We start from the raw sequence: 13,281 nt of genomic DNA on the forward strand, positions 1-13,281 counted from the left end.
ATTTGTTCATGGAAAGATCCCATAAACAATGTGACAAACAGTAAAATTCTGTTTTCTGGAGAAAAAAAAGTTGTGACATTCTAGTGGAAGTGTATATACTTTGGAACCTTAATATGTTGTGGAAAGTAGCACCTTAAACATTATTGTACCTACAGTAGCTACAAGAATTCTGTCAAGTGACTCACCTCATGTACCCACCAAAGCTATCACCTACAAGACACAAGAAAGTGAAAGACTCAAGCTTGAACCATGCATGCCAAACTGTCAACTTCGTTGGATCCCCATCCATCAGCTTAAACACCAATACATAGCTTCAGCAGTATTGATCATACAGAAGGTACATTGTAGAAAATCATGAAACCTCCTTCAACAACACCTTTGAAACCAAGGGCCTCTGCGGACCCTTGTGGACAGCAAAGGCATGGAATGGAACGTCATCACCTGTAAATTTTCTTTCCAAAGACATTCCATCCTAAATTGGAACAATATTGTTTATTCACCATTCTTAGGTCATAAACCTGGAACTCTTTTCCCAATAACACTTTACATTTTTCTGCACAAGACAGACTGCAACGCTTGAAGGTATCTACCATTACCTTCTGAAGGAAAATTATAGGCAACTTCAAACCAGCATCGACAGGAAAACAACATACACGGACCAAATATTGAACTACAGAAGCAATCATCGCAACATCCACAAATGAAGCTGAATCAGAACATATTTCAATGAGCCAACACACACTGCAGCACAGAGGAACTATGCAGAGTAGGGGAAAATCACCTATACCGTGTATTCAAAAAGAATGAATACCCAATGAACACAGTCTACTGATTTCTCAGCAACAAACCCAAACAAGCAGACAAAACACATCTAGAAACCTTAGCCACTCTCTCCTATATCAAAGACATCTCAGAAATGACTGCCAGACTACTCAGATCACTTGGCAGCATGGTAGCCCACAAACCCACCAAGACACTAAAACAGCAGCTAATGAACTTGAAAGACCCTATACAGACAACAAGCAAAACTAATGTCATTTACAAAATACCGTGCAAGAACTGTAACAAACACTACATTGGACAAACAGGCAGAAAACTAGCCACCAGGATACATGAACACCAACTAGCCACAAAACGGCATAACCCTCTATTACTAGTATCCTTACATACAGATAAGGAAGGATACCACTTCAACTGGGACAACACATCCATCTTAGGACAAGCCAAACAGAGTACGCACTAGAAGCATGGCATTCCAACCAGAACTCTATCAACAAACACATTGAGTTAGCCCCCTGAGAAAAATAAATGGAAATGACATCACCAACCCAAAGAAACCCAAACATATAAATAGAAAGCAGGAATCACGGACACTGCTTCACCTGAGGCTCACTGAAGATGTTACCTAATAGGGTGATGAAAGTCTGGAAATTAACCTCCCAGCTCAGCGAGCAGACATACATCCAGAACCTCAACCTGATCTACAAATCTTCTCAAAACTTGCAATAGATTATCAATAAATGTCAGCATTTCCACTGACACGCACATGCCATTAAATAATACACAAAAAAAATCCTTCGGTACCACCACGACAAACTTGGAGCCAAGCAGCTCCCCAAAGCAGTCTTATGACAGCAGAACTAGAACTGCTGGAGCAGTAGTTTTCAACTGGTGTGCCATGAAGACTGTCCAATTGTGCCATGAAATTTTTTACAAAAGTAATGAAAATCAATACAAGACAAATATTTTTCATCAGGAACAACATTCAACCAAAATTACATCTCACAAAACATGTATTAATAATTAAACGCAAGTTCAGTTGTTTGATTCTGTACCCACTGTTACAAATCCCTCCAGTCAGTCTGTAATGATAGTAATTACAAGTTGTGACATTATAAGCAATCAATTCAGCAGGAAAACGTGGGTGTATGGTGGAAGTCTTTATCTCATTGAAGCATACCTCGTTACTAAAAAGGAACTACTGGAGTCGAGGACCACAATAGTTAGAGTCTTCACAAAGGCCACAGATAGAATCATTCCTGTGAAGAGGTTCTTCCTGAACATTGATGGCTCTATCAGCTAAGGGACTCGTTATTCTCAAATGAAAAAAAAACTTGCATTCATATAGTGCTTTTCACAATCACTGGATAACTCAATGCATTTTGCATGACATGTAGACACTGTTCTAATGTGACCAATTAAGGGCCTATCCATACTTATGCTGGCATTTGGTAACCCTCTGCCACTCAGACACACCAGCATAATTTGTTCCCTGGCAGGCTATGAGCGAGGGCCTTTTTTTGTGTATTCTGCAGTCCATGTTGTGACCTCTGGGCAGCAAAGAATACCACATGGTAACTGCACCACAAAGATCTAGATACCACTTCTCTTACTTTGAGGATGTAAGGCAATTGATACTTCCTAACTGTAAGGAGAAACTCCAACAATCACAGCTCCCAGTATCACTGCTGACTCTTGACTGGCCAGCATACTCTTGGGGTGAGGTGACAATCCTTAATGGGGCAGCAGCCAATTAACTGAATGTCAGGTTGTGACTCCTGACTTTACAAGGGACACTTAAATACCTCCACATCTACTTTTGGCTCTGATGGTTGGATTCTTGCAATTGCTGTAAAATCCAACTCGTTGACTTTTCTGTCTATACATTCTGCATGACTTGCTGGGTATTTATGCTAAGTTTTGTTTTTACTTCAGATCTCCATTGTACTCTGCTTTTGCAAAATTATATAGGAGTAGGTTGGGCACAAGGAATAAGAACAACTCACATGCAGAGATAAAACAGCAACACAGATTACCTGGGCTGGACAATATTTGTAATTTAAAGATTTGTGTAAATCTACACAACAACACCGCCCCACCTCCCCGCTCCACCCCCCCCCCCGCACCCTCCAAGAAGAAACCATTGAACGACGGTACATGAAAAGCTAATCCTTATTTTATTGTAAAAGTTCATTGACAATGTTGGAATGAATAACATTGCAATTCTCACAAGCATTTCATGAAGTGTTTTGAATATTTGATCAATAAGGATATTAAATTAAGCAGTTATGGTAAAATAAAGAGAACCATGGAATCCATCATGATGTACGTTCTACAGATTGCATAGCTATATTATCAAGTGTATTTAATTTGTTTGTAGTACAGCATCTCTCCAAAGATCTTCATATACTTATAGTAACTGTAGGCAAAGCTGCAGAGTAGAATAAATATAAAGGACCACACCAAAGAGACAATTATAGTGCCGTCTTCTCTGTAATGACAGAAAACTTTTGATTATTAAGAGGTACAGTAAGAATGCTTTATAGTTTGAAGTAATACAGGTTTATAGTCATTCAACTAATTTCTAGGATGAGAATTTCCAGAGTCATGTCAGGTAAGGTTCGAAAGGTTGGATCTGCACACACTGGAGACTAGAATCAGAGTTAATCTTATTGAAACACATACGATCCTGAGTGGATTTGAAGAGTGGATGCTGAAGCATGTTTTTCTTTGTAGGAGAGACATGAACTAGGCAGGTTTCACATCTTAATTAAAGTTTAAAGAGTATGAAAAAATTAAACATGAGGATTTAACAGTTTACAGTATGTTCTAGAGTATTTTTTTCAGTATGAAGTTCCATGACATGCTAAAAGCTTTTTATAAAACCATTAGATGGAGGAGCAGAATTAGGCTATTCAGACCATCAAGTCTAAAATTCCATTTGATCACGGCTGATTTGTTTTTCAAAACTATTCTCCTTCTTTTCCCCGTAACCTTGATCCCCTTACCAATCAAGAACCTATCTACCTCACTTTTAAATGCACTCAATCACTTGGTTTCCACAGCCCTTTGTTGCAGTGAATGTCACAGATTCAGCAGCCTGTGGCTGAAAGAATTCCTCATTTCTTCAAGAGTTGTCTCTTCAAGAGTTGTGTACTCTTGGTTCTTAGCCTGTCCGACTAATGGAAACTCATATGACAAGCCCTACGTCCCCAGGATCATTCTGGAAAACTGAAATAACTCCACAAAGGCTGGCATACCATTACTAAGCCACCCTTTAATTACACATGCATAGTACATGACATTGACTCAGCTAGAACAGAGCTGTCTCCTAGAGTGAACAGGATCCCTTTTCTTCCTTTTTTTTTGTTTTATCGCAGGTGTGAGACACAGTGAAAGACACAAGGTGCATGAATCTTTATTCAGTTTCCACCACCAGGAAGAAAAGAAACACGTAAGTAGCCAGTGATGAGCAGTACCCTTCACATCAAAACAACCCTCTTTATTTTTTAAATTTTTTTTTTACATGTGGACAGTCCTTGACACTGATCCAGCTCCCTCAGAGCCAGTTCTCAGACTGAGCATGATATCTTATTTGTTCAATTTTTTTTTGGTTTTTTTTCCCCTTTTTTTTCAAACCCCCACACTACCGCCTAACTGCGGTAGCGCTTATTTTTTCCCCAGCACCCATGTTGTGTGTGTGTGTGCAGGTGTGAGACACAGTGAGACACACAAGGTGCATGAATCTTTATTCAGTTTCCACCACCAGGAAGAAAAGAAACACATAAGTAGCCAGTGACAAGCAGTGCCCTTCACATCAAAACAATCCTCTTTATTTTTTTCTTTTTCTTTTTTTTAATAGGAAAACACCCGAGTGGCCAGTGACAAGCAGTGCCCTTCACATCAAAACAATCCTCTTTATTTTTTTCTTTTTCTTTTTTTTAATAGGAAAACACCCGAGTGGCCAGTGACAAGCAGTGCCCTTCACATCAAAACAATCCTCTTTATTTTTTCTTTTTCTTTTGTTTTTGCAGGCTCTGGCAAGTCCCAGGCAGGCCCTCGGTCTCAGCAGTGGAGGCACACCTGTTGGGGAGGGACTCCCAGGCAAGTCCCAGGCAGCGGCGGTGGAGGTGGGCCACAGGTCACAGCGGTGGTGGAGGTTGTGGGAAGGGGCCTCAGGCGAGTCCCAGGCAGCAGTGGTGGAGGCAGGCCCAGGCAGGGTCCCAGAGACCAGCAGTGGGAGTAGGCCCCACTGCAGCTCCAAAGCTAGGCCCAGAACACAAAGCTCTCACCTCCTTCCTCCACCTGACAATCCTCTTTATATCAGTCAGCCAGGACTCCCTGATTGGACAGGTTAATAGCCCCAATCAGGAACTCATCCATCCACCTGGCTGACACCATTCCAGTCATTACATAAACCTTCGCTGGACCTATAACCAGCACATCCTTAGGTACAGGGCCTAAAACTACTCATAATCCAGGTTGTTCTCCTGTAACATGTGTTTTGTTAATGCAAATTTGTGATAACATGATTGACGAATTGCATACACTGTTTCTCAGGCATGAACTTTTAAAGCATTGGGAAGGCTGCAGAAAGATTTGGTTAACCAAGGAGAGTGAGGAAAGAAATGGCAGATGAATACAACGTGGGAAAAGTGTTAAGTTATGCACTTTGGTCAGAAGAATAGAGGCATAAACTATTTTCTAAATGAAAAAAAACTTTGGGATTCATGAGCAGATGTGTACCTCTCAGGCTGTTAAGGCGCCTGTCAGGCTGCATTTGAAATAGAGTCAGTTTTATTCTCTTTTTGAATTTAGCCAACCATATTAAACCAACCCTTAGATATTAAAAACCAATTAAATTTGAATCTGATTTGACTACCTAGAACCAATCTGATTGTAAAGAAATTAATAGGTCTTCAAGGGTATAAACGGTGAGAGCATTTGGAAAATCAGAGACAGACAACTGCCATCTGCCAAGAAATAATGACTTTCAGTTCTCAGAGAAAGCACCATCTAATTAATAACGGTACCAAGGCACTCTTAGCTAATGTTCCAGACAGTAGAATTCATAGAGAAAACATTCTTGATGCAAGAATTCAAAGGAGAAAGGTGTTCTTGAAAGAAGATCAAATGAGAGGGTGCGGAGCGCTCTGGAAGCCGTATCCTAGCTGTAATTTTGAAAGACTAAATTCTATTGTTTTGTTCATGTAAGTGGGACTTCTATTTATTGAAATAGCATACTATTGAAGTTTTGTTTAATTGGGGATAGTCATCAGTTAAAGGGGAATTGTTCGGTTTGTTAGTGGTTCTGTTTTTTTGTTCAGTGTTGGAGTTAGATAAATGAATTGTTAGTTGTTGATTATAGAATGAGTGAAAGGATTTCATTTCATATAACCATTCCTTTATAACAGATTGGGGCGTGAGGGGTAGGTTATACCACTTTTTACATTTCTTTCAACAGATAAGGTGAGGCAAGCCTCTCTGGGTGTTTTGGTTTTAGTTATGGGGGGGGGGTCAACCTCCGCTTTATAACAAAGCTGACTCGCTGACTCAGCCCTATTTTACCATGCACTTCCAAGTACTCTGCAATCTCGTCCTTAATAGTGGACTTTAAAAAATGGACTCTAGAACTAGTTCTGATGAAGAGTCACCGGACTCAAAACGTTAACTCTACTTTCTCCCCACAGGTGCTGTCTTCTGAGTTTCACCAGCAATTTCTGTTTTTGTTACATAACTCCTGATATCCACTCATAGTGACTACTGGATGAGTAGCCATGGAGGTGACTTGGAGTTTGAAGGAGTGTGAAAGCTATGGGTGTAGTATGAATGTTGGGTGAGAGTATATAAGGAGAGAGGGATGCCAAGTCCAACTGTTTTTAATATAACTGGGAACTCCCAGAGAACCAAGGCAGGACTACTAAAAAACCTGCTTGCCCTATGATCTACCAGATTTGGAAGGCTGGACTCTCTCTTACCTTTCCTCGTAGGTGGAACAGTGACCTTTGAGCTGAATGGGTCTGCTAAGTTGGAAAATGTCCTGACTCAGATTGCACACCTTGGTAGTGAAAATCAAGCCCCAGGTTTTTTCCAAGGTTTCAATTATTTTCAGTTCTATTTCATGCTATTTAGTGCTGATACAGATGCATACTGTCCAGTCTGGAAAGTTACTTTTTTGCAAACACTATACCTGATTATGACTCCATAGGTTTCTATGGCAAATTCAGCTGTCAATTCACAGAAACTGCAGACAAAAGAATATAAAATTAGTAAGTTCAATAAGCAAAGTCACAGAAAATATTTTCTTGTGAGTACAGGGTGACAGAACTAAGGATAGAAGACATCACTTTTGTTTTAGGCCTGAGATGTTTAGCTGATCGTTTATTATTGACGTAGGCAATTCAGTTCTAATTTGCATTGATATTTCTTATTTACTACCTTATATTATTTGATTCTAAGAGTGACCACCATATAATCATTGTGGAGCCAAAATCTTGACTTCTCATTGAGAAGGGCTTACATCATATCGTGTGGCACCATCATTGTGTTAAATGGCATTAAATCAAACAGATTTAGCAATTCAAGAATGGGCATTCATGTGGCGCTGTGGTCCACCAGCAACAACGGATTTGTATTTCAATACAAATGCAGAGCCTGGTATATCCATCATGACCATCAAGCCAGGAGATCAAACATGGTTCAAAGAAGAGTGCAGGAGGATGTGCCAGGAGCAGCTCCAGCATACTTCAGCATGAGGTCTCAATCTGGTGAAACTTTAAAAGGTGACGGTGTGCCAAATTGCATAAGAGAAAGCAATTTCAAAACTAACGTACAGATCTAAGCTTTGAAGTCCTGTCAAATCCAGCCATGAATGATGGTAGGCATTAAAACAATTATCCACATCCTCAATAATGGGGGAGCCCAGAACAAGAGTGCAAATAAAATGTTGAAGTATTCACAATAATATTCGGCTGAGTGGATGATCCACTTAGCCTTCTTCAGGGATTTCCAGCATTACAGTCTACAACCAATTTGATTCATTTCATATGATACTAAGAAACAGGTGGAGGCACTGGATACTGCAAAGACTATGGGGCCTGATGACATTCTGGAAATTGTACTGAAGACATGTGCCTCAAAACTTGCTGCATCTACAGCCAAACTGTTCCAGTGCAAAATTGGCATCTAGCCAATATTGTGGAAAATTCTCACTTATGTCCTCTGCAAAAAAGCCAATAAATCCAATCCAGCTAACAGCTTTCTATTAGTCATCAGTATAATGTTAGAATATGTTATCCACAGTACTATCAAAGCAATACTTGTTTAGCATAACCTGTTCTCTGATGCTTAGTTTGAGTCCAGCCAGAGAAACTCAGTTCCTGATTCCAATAAAGCTTTAGATCAAACATGGGCAAGGTGACGAGGTGACAATGAATACTCTTGACATCAAGGCTGCATTTGAATGTGGTTTCAAGGAGCCCTAACAAAACTGGAGTCAATGGGACTCAGGCAAAGCTTTCCACTGGTTGCAGTTACAGTAGCACAGAGGAAGATTGTTGTAGTTGTTGTTGCAGAATTCCAAGCCTCTGACCTGGCCTTGTAGCCACAGTATTTCTATAATTGGTTCAGTTCAGTAACCTTCATGATGTTGACAGTGAGATTTCAGTGATGGAAATGACATTAAATGATAGGGGGTGAAAGTTACATTCTCTCTTGTTGGAATTGATCATTGTCTGGCACTTGAGTGGTGCAATGTTGCTTGCCACTTATCAATCTAAACATGGATATTGTCCATATCTTGCTGCTCGTTGACATGGTCTGTTTCAGTATTTGACAAGTTGCAAATAGTGCTGAACTTTGTGCTATCATCAGCAAACATGCAAAAGCCCACTAATGAGGCAGCTGAAGATGGTTGGCCCTGGGATACAGCCCTGAGGAACTCCAGAAGTGCTGTCCTAGACTCAAATTAGAGTAGATTCCCTACAGTATGGAAACAGGCCCTTCGGTCCAACAAGTTCACATTGACACTCCGGAGAGTAACCCACCCAGACCCATTTCCCTCCCTTATATTTACCCCTGACTAATGCAACTATCACTATGGGCAATTTAGCATGGCCAATTCACCTGCCCTGCACATCTTTGGATTGTGGGAGGAAACTGAAGCACCCAGAGGAAACCCACAAGACATGGGGAGAATGTGCAAACTCCATACAGACAGTTCCCCGAGGCAGGAATCAAGCCCGGGTCCTTGACGCTGTGAGGCAGCAGTGCTAACCACTGACCCACTGTGCCACGCCAAATTGATTGGCCTCCAGCACCGCAACTATTATGCTTTATGTTTGGTATGACTCCAAATCAGTGAAGTTTTTCTCCCAGATTCCTACTGGCTCCAGTTTTGCTAGGGCTCCTTGACACCAAACTCAATAACAACCAACCTGATTGTCAGGGGCGGTTATTTTCACCTCTTCTCTGGAGTTCAAATTCTTTTTTCCATGTTTGGGGAACAAGATCAGGAGCAGAGTTGCCCTGGCAGAAAAATTCCAGATTAGAATTATCTATTATTCTTAGCTATTTGCAATGTATATGAATTCATGAGATTCTGGATTTAATCTTGATATCAGAGTCTAGAATTTTTTATGATAAATATTCTGTGGCCCAGGTTGACAGAAATCTTGAATGCTTCAGGCTTTGACTGGGTGAAGAGTAAAGCTCCATTTACTCTGGGAAGAATCAATTTACTAAATGAGAAATGTGATCTTAATGCACATTTTTTAAAAATCAGTGACAACAGAAATCCCTCCCCTTTTCCATGTGCTTTAAATCCAACTATGAAAATTCACGTCTCCTGCACCAGTGTCAATATTTTTAATAAAGCACATACAATCTCTTTAATCTTCAGGCAAGGCATGTGCTTAATAACAGGATCTGTGCCTAGTAGGTACCCAAACTCCTTACAAGTGTAACCATTAAGATCTGCAGATACAATGGGAAAATAAGGAAGCTTAAAACGATTCCCTCCATTTAATTGTTTTCTGCTTTAAAAACCCCAAACGGCACTAAAATACAGTAATCTAGGAAATACCAGTTAAACTGATTAACTGATTTTTATTTATCCTGTATCCAACCTGATGCAAGAACATCCAAGATTGGTCTGCCAATCATGAGATGCAATTGCTAGGCAGTGAACATAACATTTAACATATTCCTGGAAGCATCTACAGATGACATTTTAAGACAACTGATAATATGAAAAATGAGGATGACTATCAATTTCTGTTGCTCATTATGTTTGCATGCATAGCTTTACAAAACAGTATTGTTAACCTAAATTTATCTATTAGTGAGTTATATTTCCACCACAAAGAGTGACACTGAGTGAATTTCAGAGGTAATGAAAAAGGTACAAAGGATGATAAAAACTGCTAACTTATCCATATCAAACAGTTTAACTGTTGACATATCCAGTCCTGATGAAGGACTTATGCCTGAAACGTTGATTCTCCTGCTCCTCGTATGCTGCCTGACCTGCTGTGTTTTTCCAGCACCACACTCTCGACTCTGATCTCCAGCATCTACAGTCCTCACTTTCTCTGTATCCGCATATGCAGATTCATTATTTTATAGGCGGTCACTCTGTTTGTTGAAATTGAGTTAGCGAGGTGACAAGTTCAGTTGCATTGTTCGTAGCATACATACTGCGCATCCCTTTAAAATTGTCAGTTCTATGCTCGATATTCCTTAGTTGCCTTATTTTGTTGCTCCTCTTGCAATATGCAGCAGACTTGATGTTACGGCCAAGCCACAGTATTGAATTTTTTAAAAAATTAGATATCTACAACTCTGTTCACTCTGACTTTCACCAGATTTCATATACTGACGATGAAGACAATACTGAATGAATTATACTTTTACCACTTTGTGCTCATTATCGAGGCCTTTAAAAAAAACCTTTCATCACACACACACATAATTTCAAGAGTGGGAAAAGGAAAGATTTCACTTACAAGCTTTAGTTGGGTCTGAACCTAGGACCTGCTGTGTGTGAAGTTGAGAAGCCCTACCAAGAAACCAGTGAGAAAAATACTGACAATGACACTATAAATTAGTAATTATTAACATTCACTTAGAACATGCTCTACCTGTAAACTAGAGGGCAAGTAATCCCTCTATTTTAGGGATTTTAAACTAGAATTGTGTAGTAAGGCATAGGATTCTGTTTTTAAAAATATTTTACTCCAGGGATGGAGGAAAGAGAAAATTCTTTACATTTTTGTTCGAAAAACATGGTTTATGGTTTCAACATATAAATAATGTTTTCTATTCTTAAAGTGTATATCAAGTGACCTGAAATTGGGGTCCACTATTTTCACAGTGAAGAGATAAATTCCATTATGATCATTTGGCCACGTCAGGTACATTGAGCCTGTTGAGTTCAGGATTTCGTATGGTCTATCCATGCTTTTAACCGATCCATGAGCTTCAAAGCAAGACCTGTAATTCTTAACCCAAAAATATATTTGCATAAACCTCAATTATCTTATTGTTATAAAAATAATCTTCTATATCAGATGATGTAGTTTCAGCTCATTACAAACAGCAATAATTTCACCATAAATTTAAAGCAAATAACAACTTTTAAAAAAGGTAAACCAAAACAGAAATTGCTGGAGAAACTCAGCAGGTCTGGAAGCAGAACGTCTGAAGAAGGGTCACTGGACCTAAATGTTAGCTCTATTTTCTGTCCACAGATGCCGCCAGGCCCAGCTGAGTTTTTCCAACAATTTCTGTTTTTGTTTCAGATTTCCAGCATCCACAGTCTTTTGTTTTATTGTTTAAAACAAAGTCATAGAATCACAGAGATGTACAGCATGGAAACAGACCCTCCGGTCCAACCTGTCCATGCCGACCAGATATCCCAACCCAAACTAGTCCCACCTGCCAGAACCCGGCCCATATCCCTCCAAACCCTTCCCATTCATATACACATCCAAATGTCTCTTAAATGTTGCAATTGTACCAGCCTCCACCACATCCTCTGACAGCTCATTCCATACACGTACCAGCCTCTGTGTGAAAAAGTTGCCCCTTAGGTCTTTTTTATATCTTTCCCCTCTCACTCTAACCCTATGATCTCTAGTTCTGGACTCCCCGGTCCCAGGGAAAAGACTTTGCCTACTTATCCTACCCATGCCCCTCATAATTTTGTAAACCTTTATAAGGTCACCCCTCAGCCTCCGACGCTCCAGGGAAAACAGCCCCAGCCTGTTCAGACTCTCCCTGTAGCTCAGATCCTCCAACTCCGGCAACATCCTTGTAAATCTTTTCTGAACCCTTTCAAGTTTCACAACATCGTTCCGATAGGAAGGAGACCAGACTTGCACACAATATTCTAACAGTGGCCTAACTGATGTCCTGTACAGCACCAACAAGACCTCCCAACTCCTGTACTCAATACTCTGACCAATAAAGGAAAGCATACCAACCGTCTTCTTCACTATCCTATCTACCTGCAATTCCACTTTCAAGGAGCTATGAACCTGCACTCCAACGTCTCTTTGTTCAGCAATACTCCCTAGATCCTTACCATTAAGTGTGTAAGTCCTGCTTAGATTTGCTTTCCCAAAATGCAGCACCTCACGTTTATCTGAATTAAACTTCTCAGCCCATTGGCCCATCTGGTCCAGATCCTGTTGTAATCTGAGGTAACCGTCTTCATTGTCCATTACATCTCCAATTTTGGTGTCATCTGCAAACTTACTAACTGTACCTCTTATGCTTGCATCCAAATCATTTATATCAATGACAAAACGTAGAAAGCCCAGCACTGATCCTTTTGGCACTCCACTGGTCACAGGCCTCCAGTCTGAAAAACAACCCTCCACCACCACTCTCTATCTTTTACCTTTGAGCCAGTTCTGTATCCAAATGGCTAGTTCTCCCTGTATTCCATGAGATCTAACCTTGTTAATCAGCCTCCCATGGGGAACCTTGTCGAACGCCGTACTGAAGTCCATGTAGATCACATCTACGGTTCTGCCCTCATCAATCTTCTTTGTTACTTCTTCAAAAAACTCAAATCAAGTTTGTGAGACATGATTTCCAATGCGCAAATCCATGTTGACTGTCCAGAATCAGTCCTTGCCTTTCCAAACACATATACATCCTGTCCCTCAGGATTCCCTCCAACAACTTGCCCACCACCGAGGTCAGGCTCACCGGTCTATAGTTCCCTGGCTTGTCTTTACCGCCCTTCTTAAACAGTGGCACCACGTTTGCCAACCTCCAGTCTTCCGGCACCTCACCTGTGACTATCGATCATACAAATATCTCAGCAAGAGGCCCAGCAATCACTTCTCTAGCTTCCCACAGAGTTCTCGGGTACGCCTGATCAGGTCCTGGGGATTTATCCACCTTTAACCATTTCAAGGCATCCAGCACTTCCTCCTCTGTAATCTGGACATTTTGCAAGATGTCACCATCTATTTCTCTACAGTCTATATC

The 13,281-nt window shown here is 40.5% G+C and overlaps 1 protein-coding gene across 1 annotated transcript in view; it reads right to left on the reverse strand.

Moving 5' to 3' along the window:
- Nucleotides 1-3,135: 3,135 nt before the first annotated feature.
- The window catches only part of LOC132819282 (cation channel sperm-associated auxiliary subunit epsilon-like), a 99,918-nt gene continuing 89,772 nt past the window's right edge, over nucleotides 3,136-13,281 (reverse strand). The window contains exons 7-9 of the mRNA XM_060830708.1: nucleotides 11,125-11,279; nucleotides 6,971-7,024; nucleotides 3,136-3,211 (exon numbers count right to left, since the gene is read on the reverse strand). Of these exons, the coding sequence (XP_060686691.1) occupies nucleotides 3,136-3,211; nucleotides 6,971-7,024; nucleotides 11,125-11,279 (285 nt within the window). The remainder of the gene's footprint in view (nucleotides 3,212-6,970; nucleotides 7,025-11,124; nucleotides 11,280-13,281) is intronic.

Source organism: Hemiscyllium ocellatum, chromosome 10, assembly GCF_020745735.1.
Source record: "Hemiscyllium ocellatum isolate sHemOce1 chromosome 10, sHemOce1.pat.X.cur, whole genome shotgun sequence".
Classification (NCBI taxonomy): Eukaryota; Metazoa; Chordata; class Chondrichthyes; order Orectolobiformes; family Hemiscylliidae; genus Hemiscyllium; species Hemiscyllium ocellatum.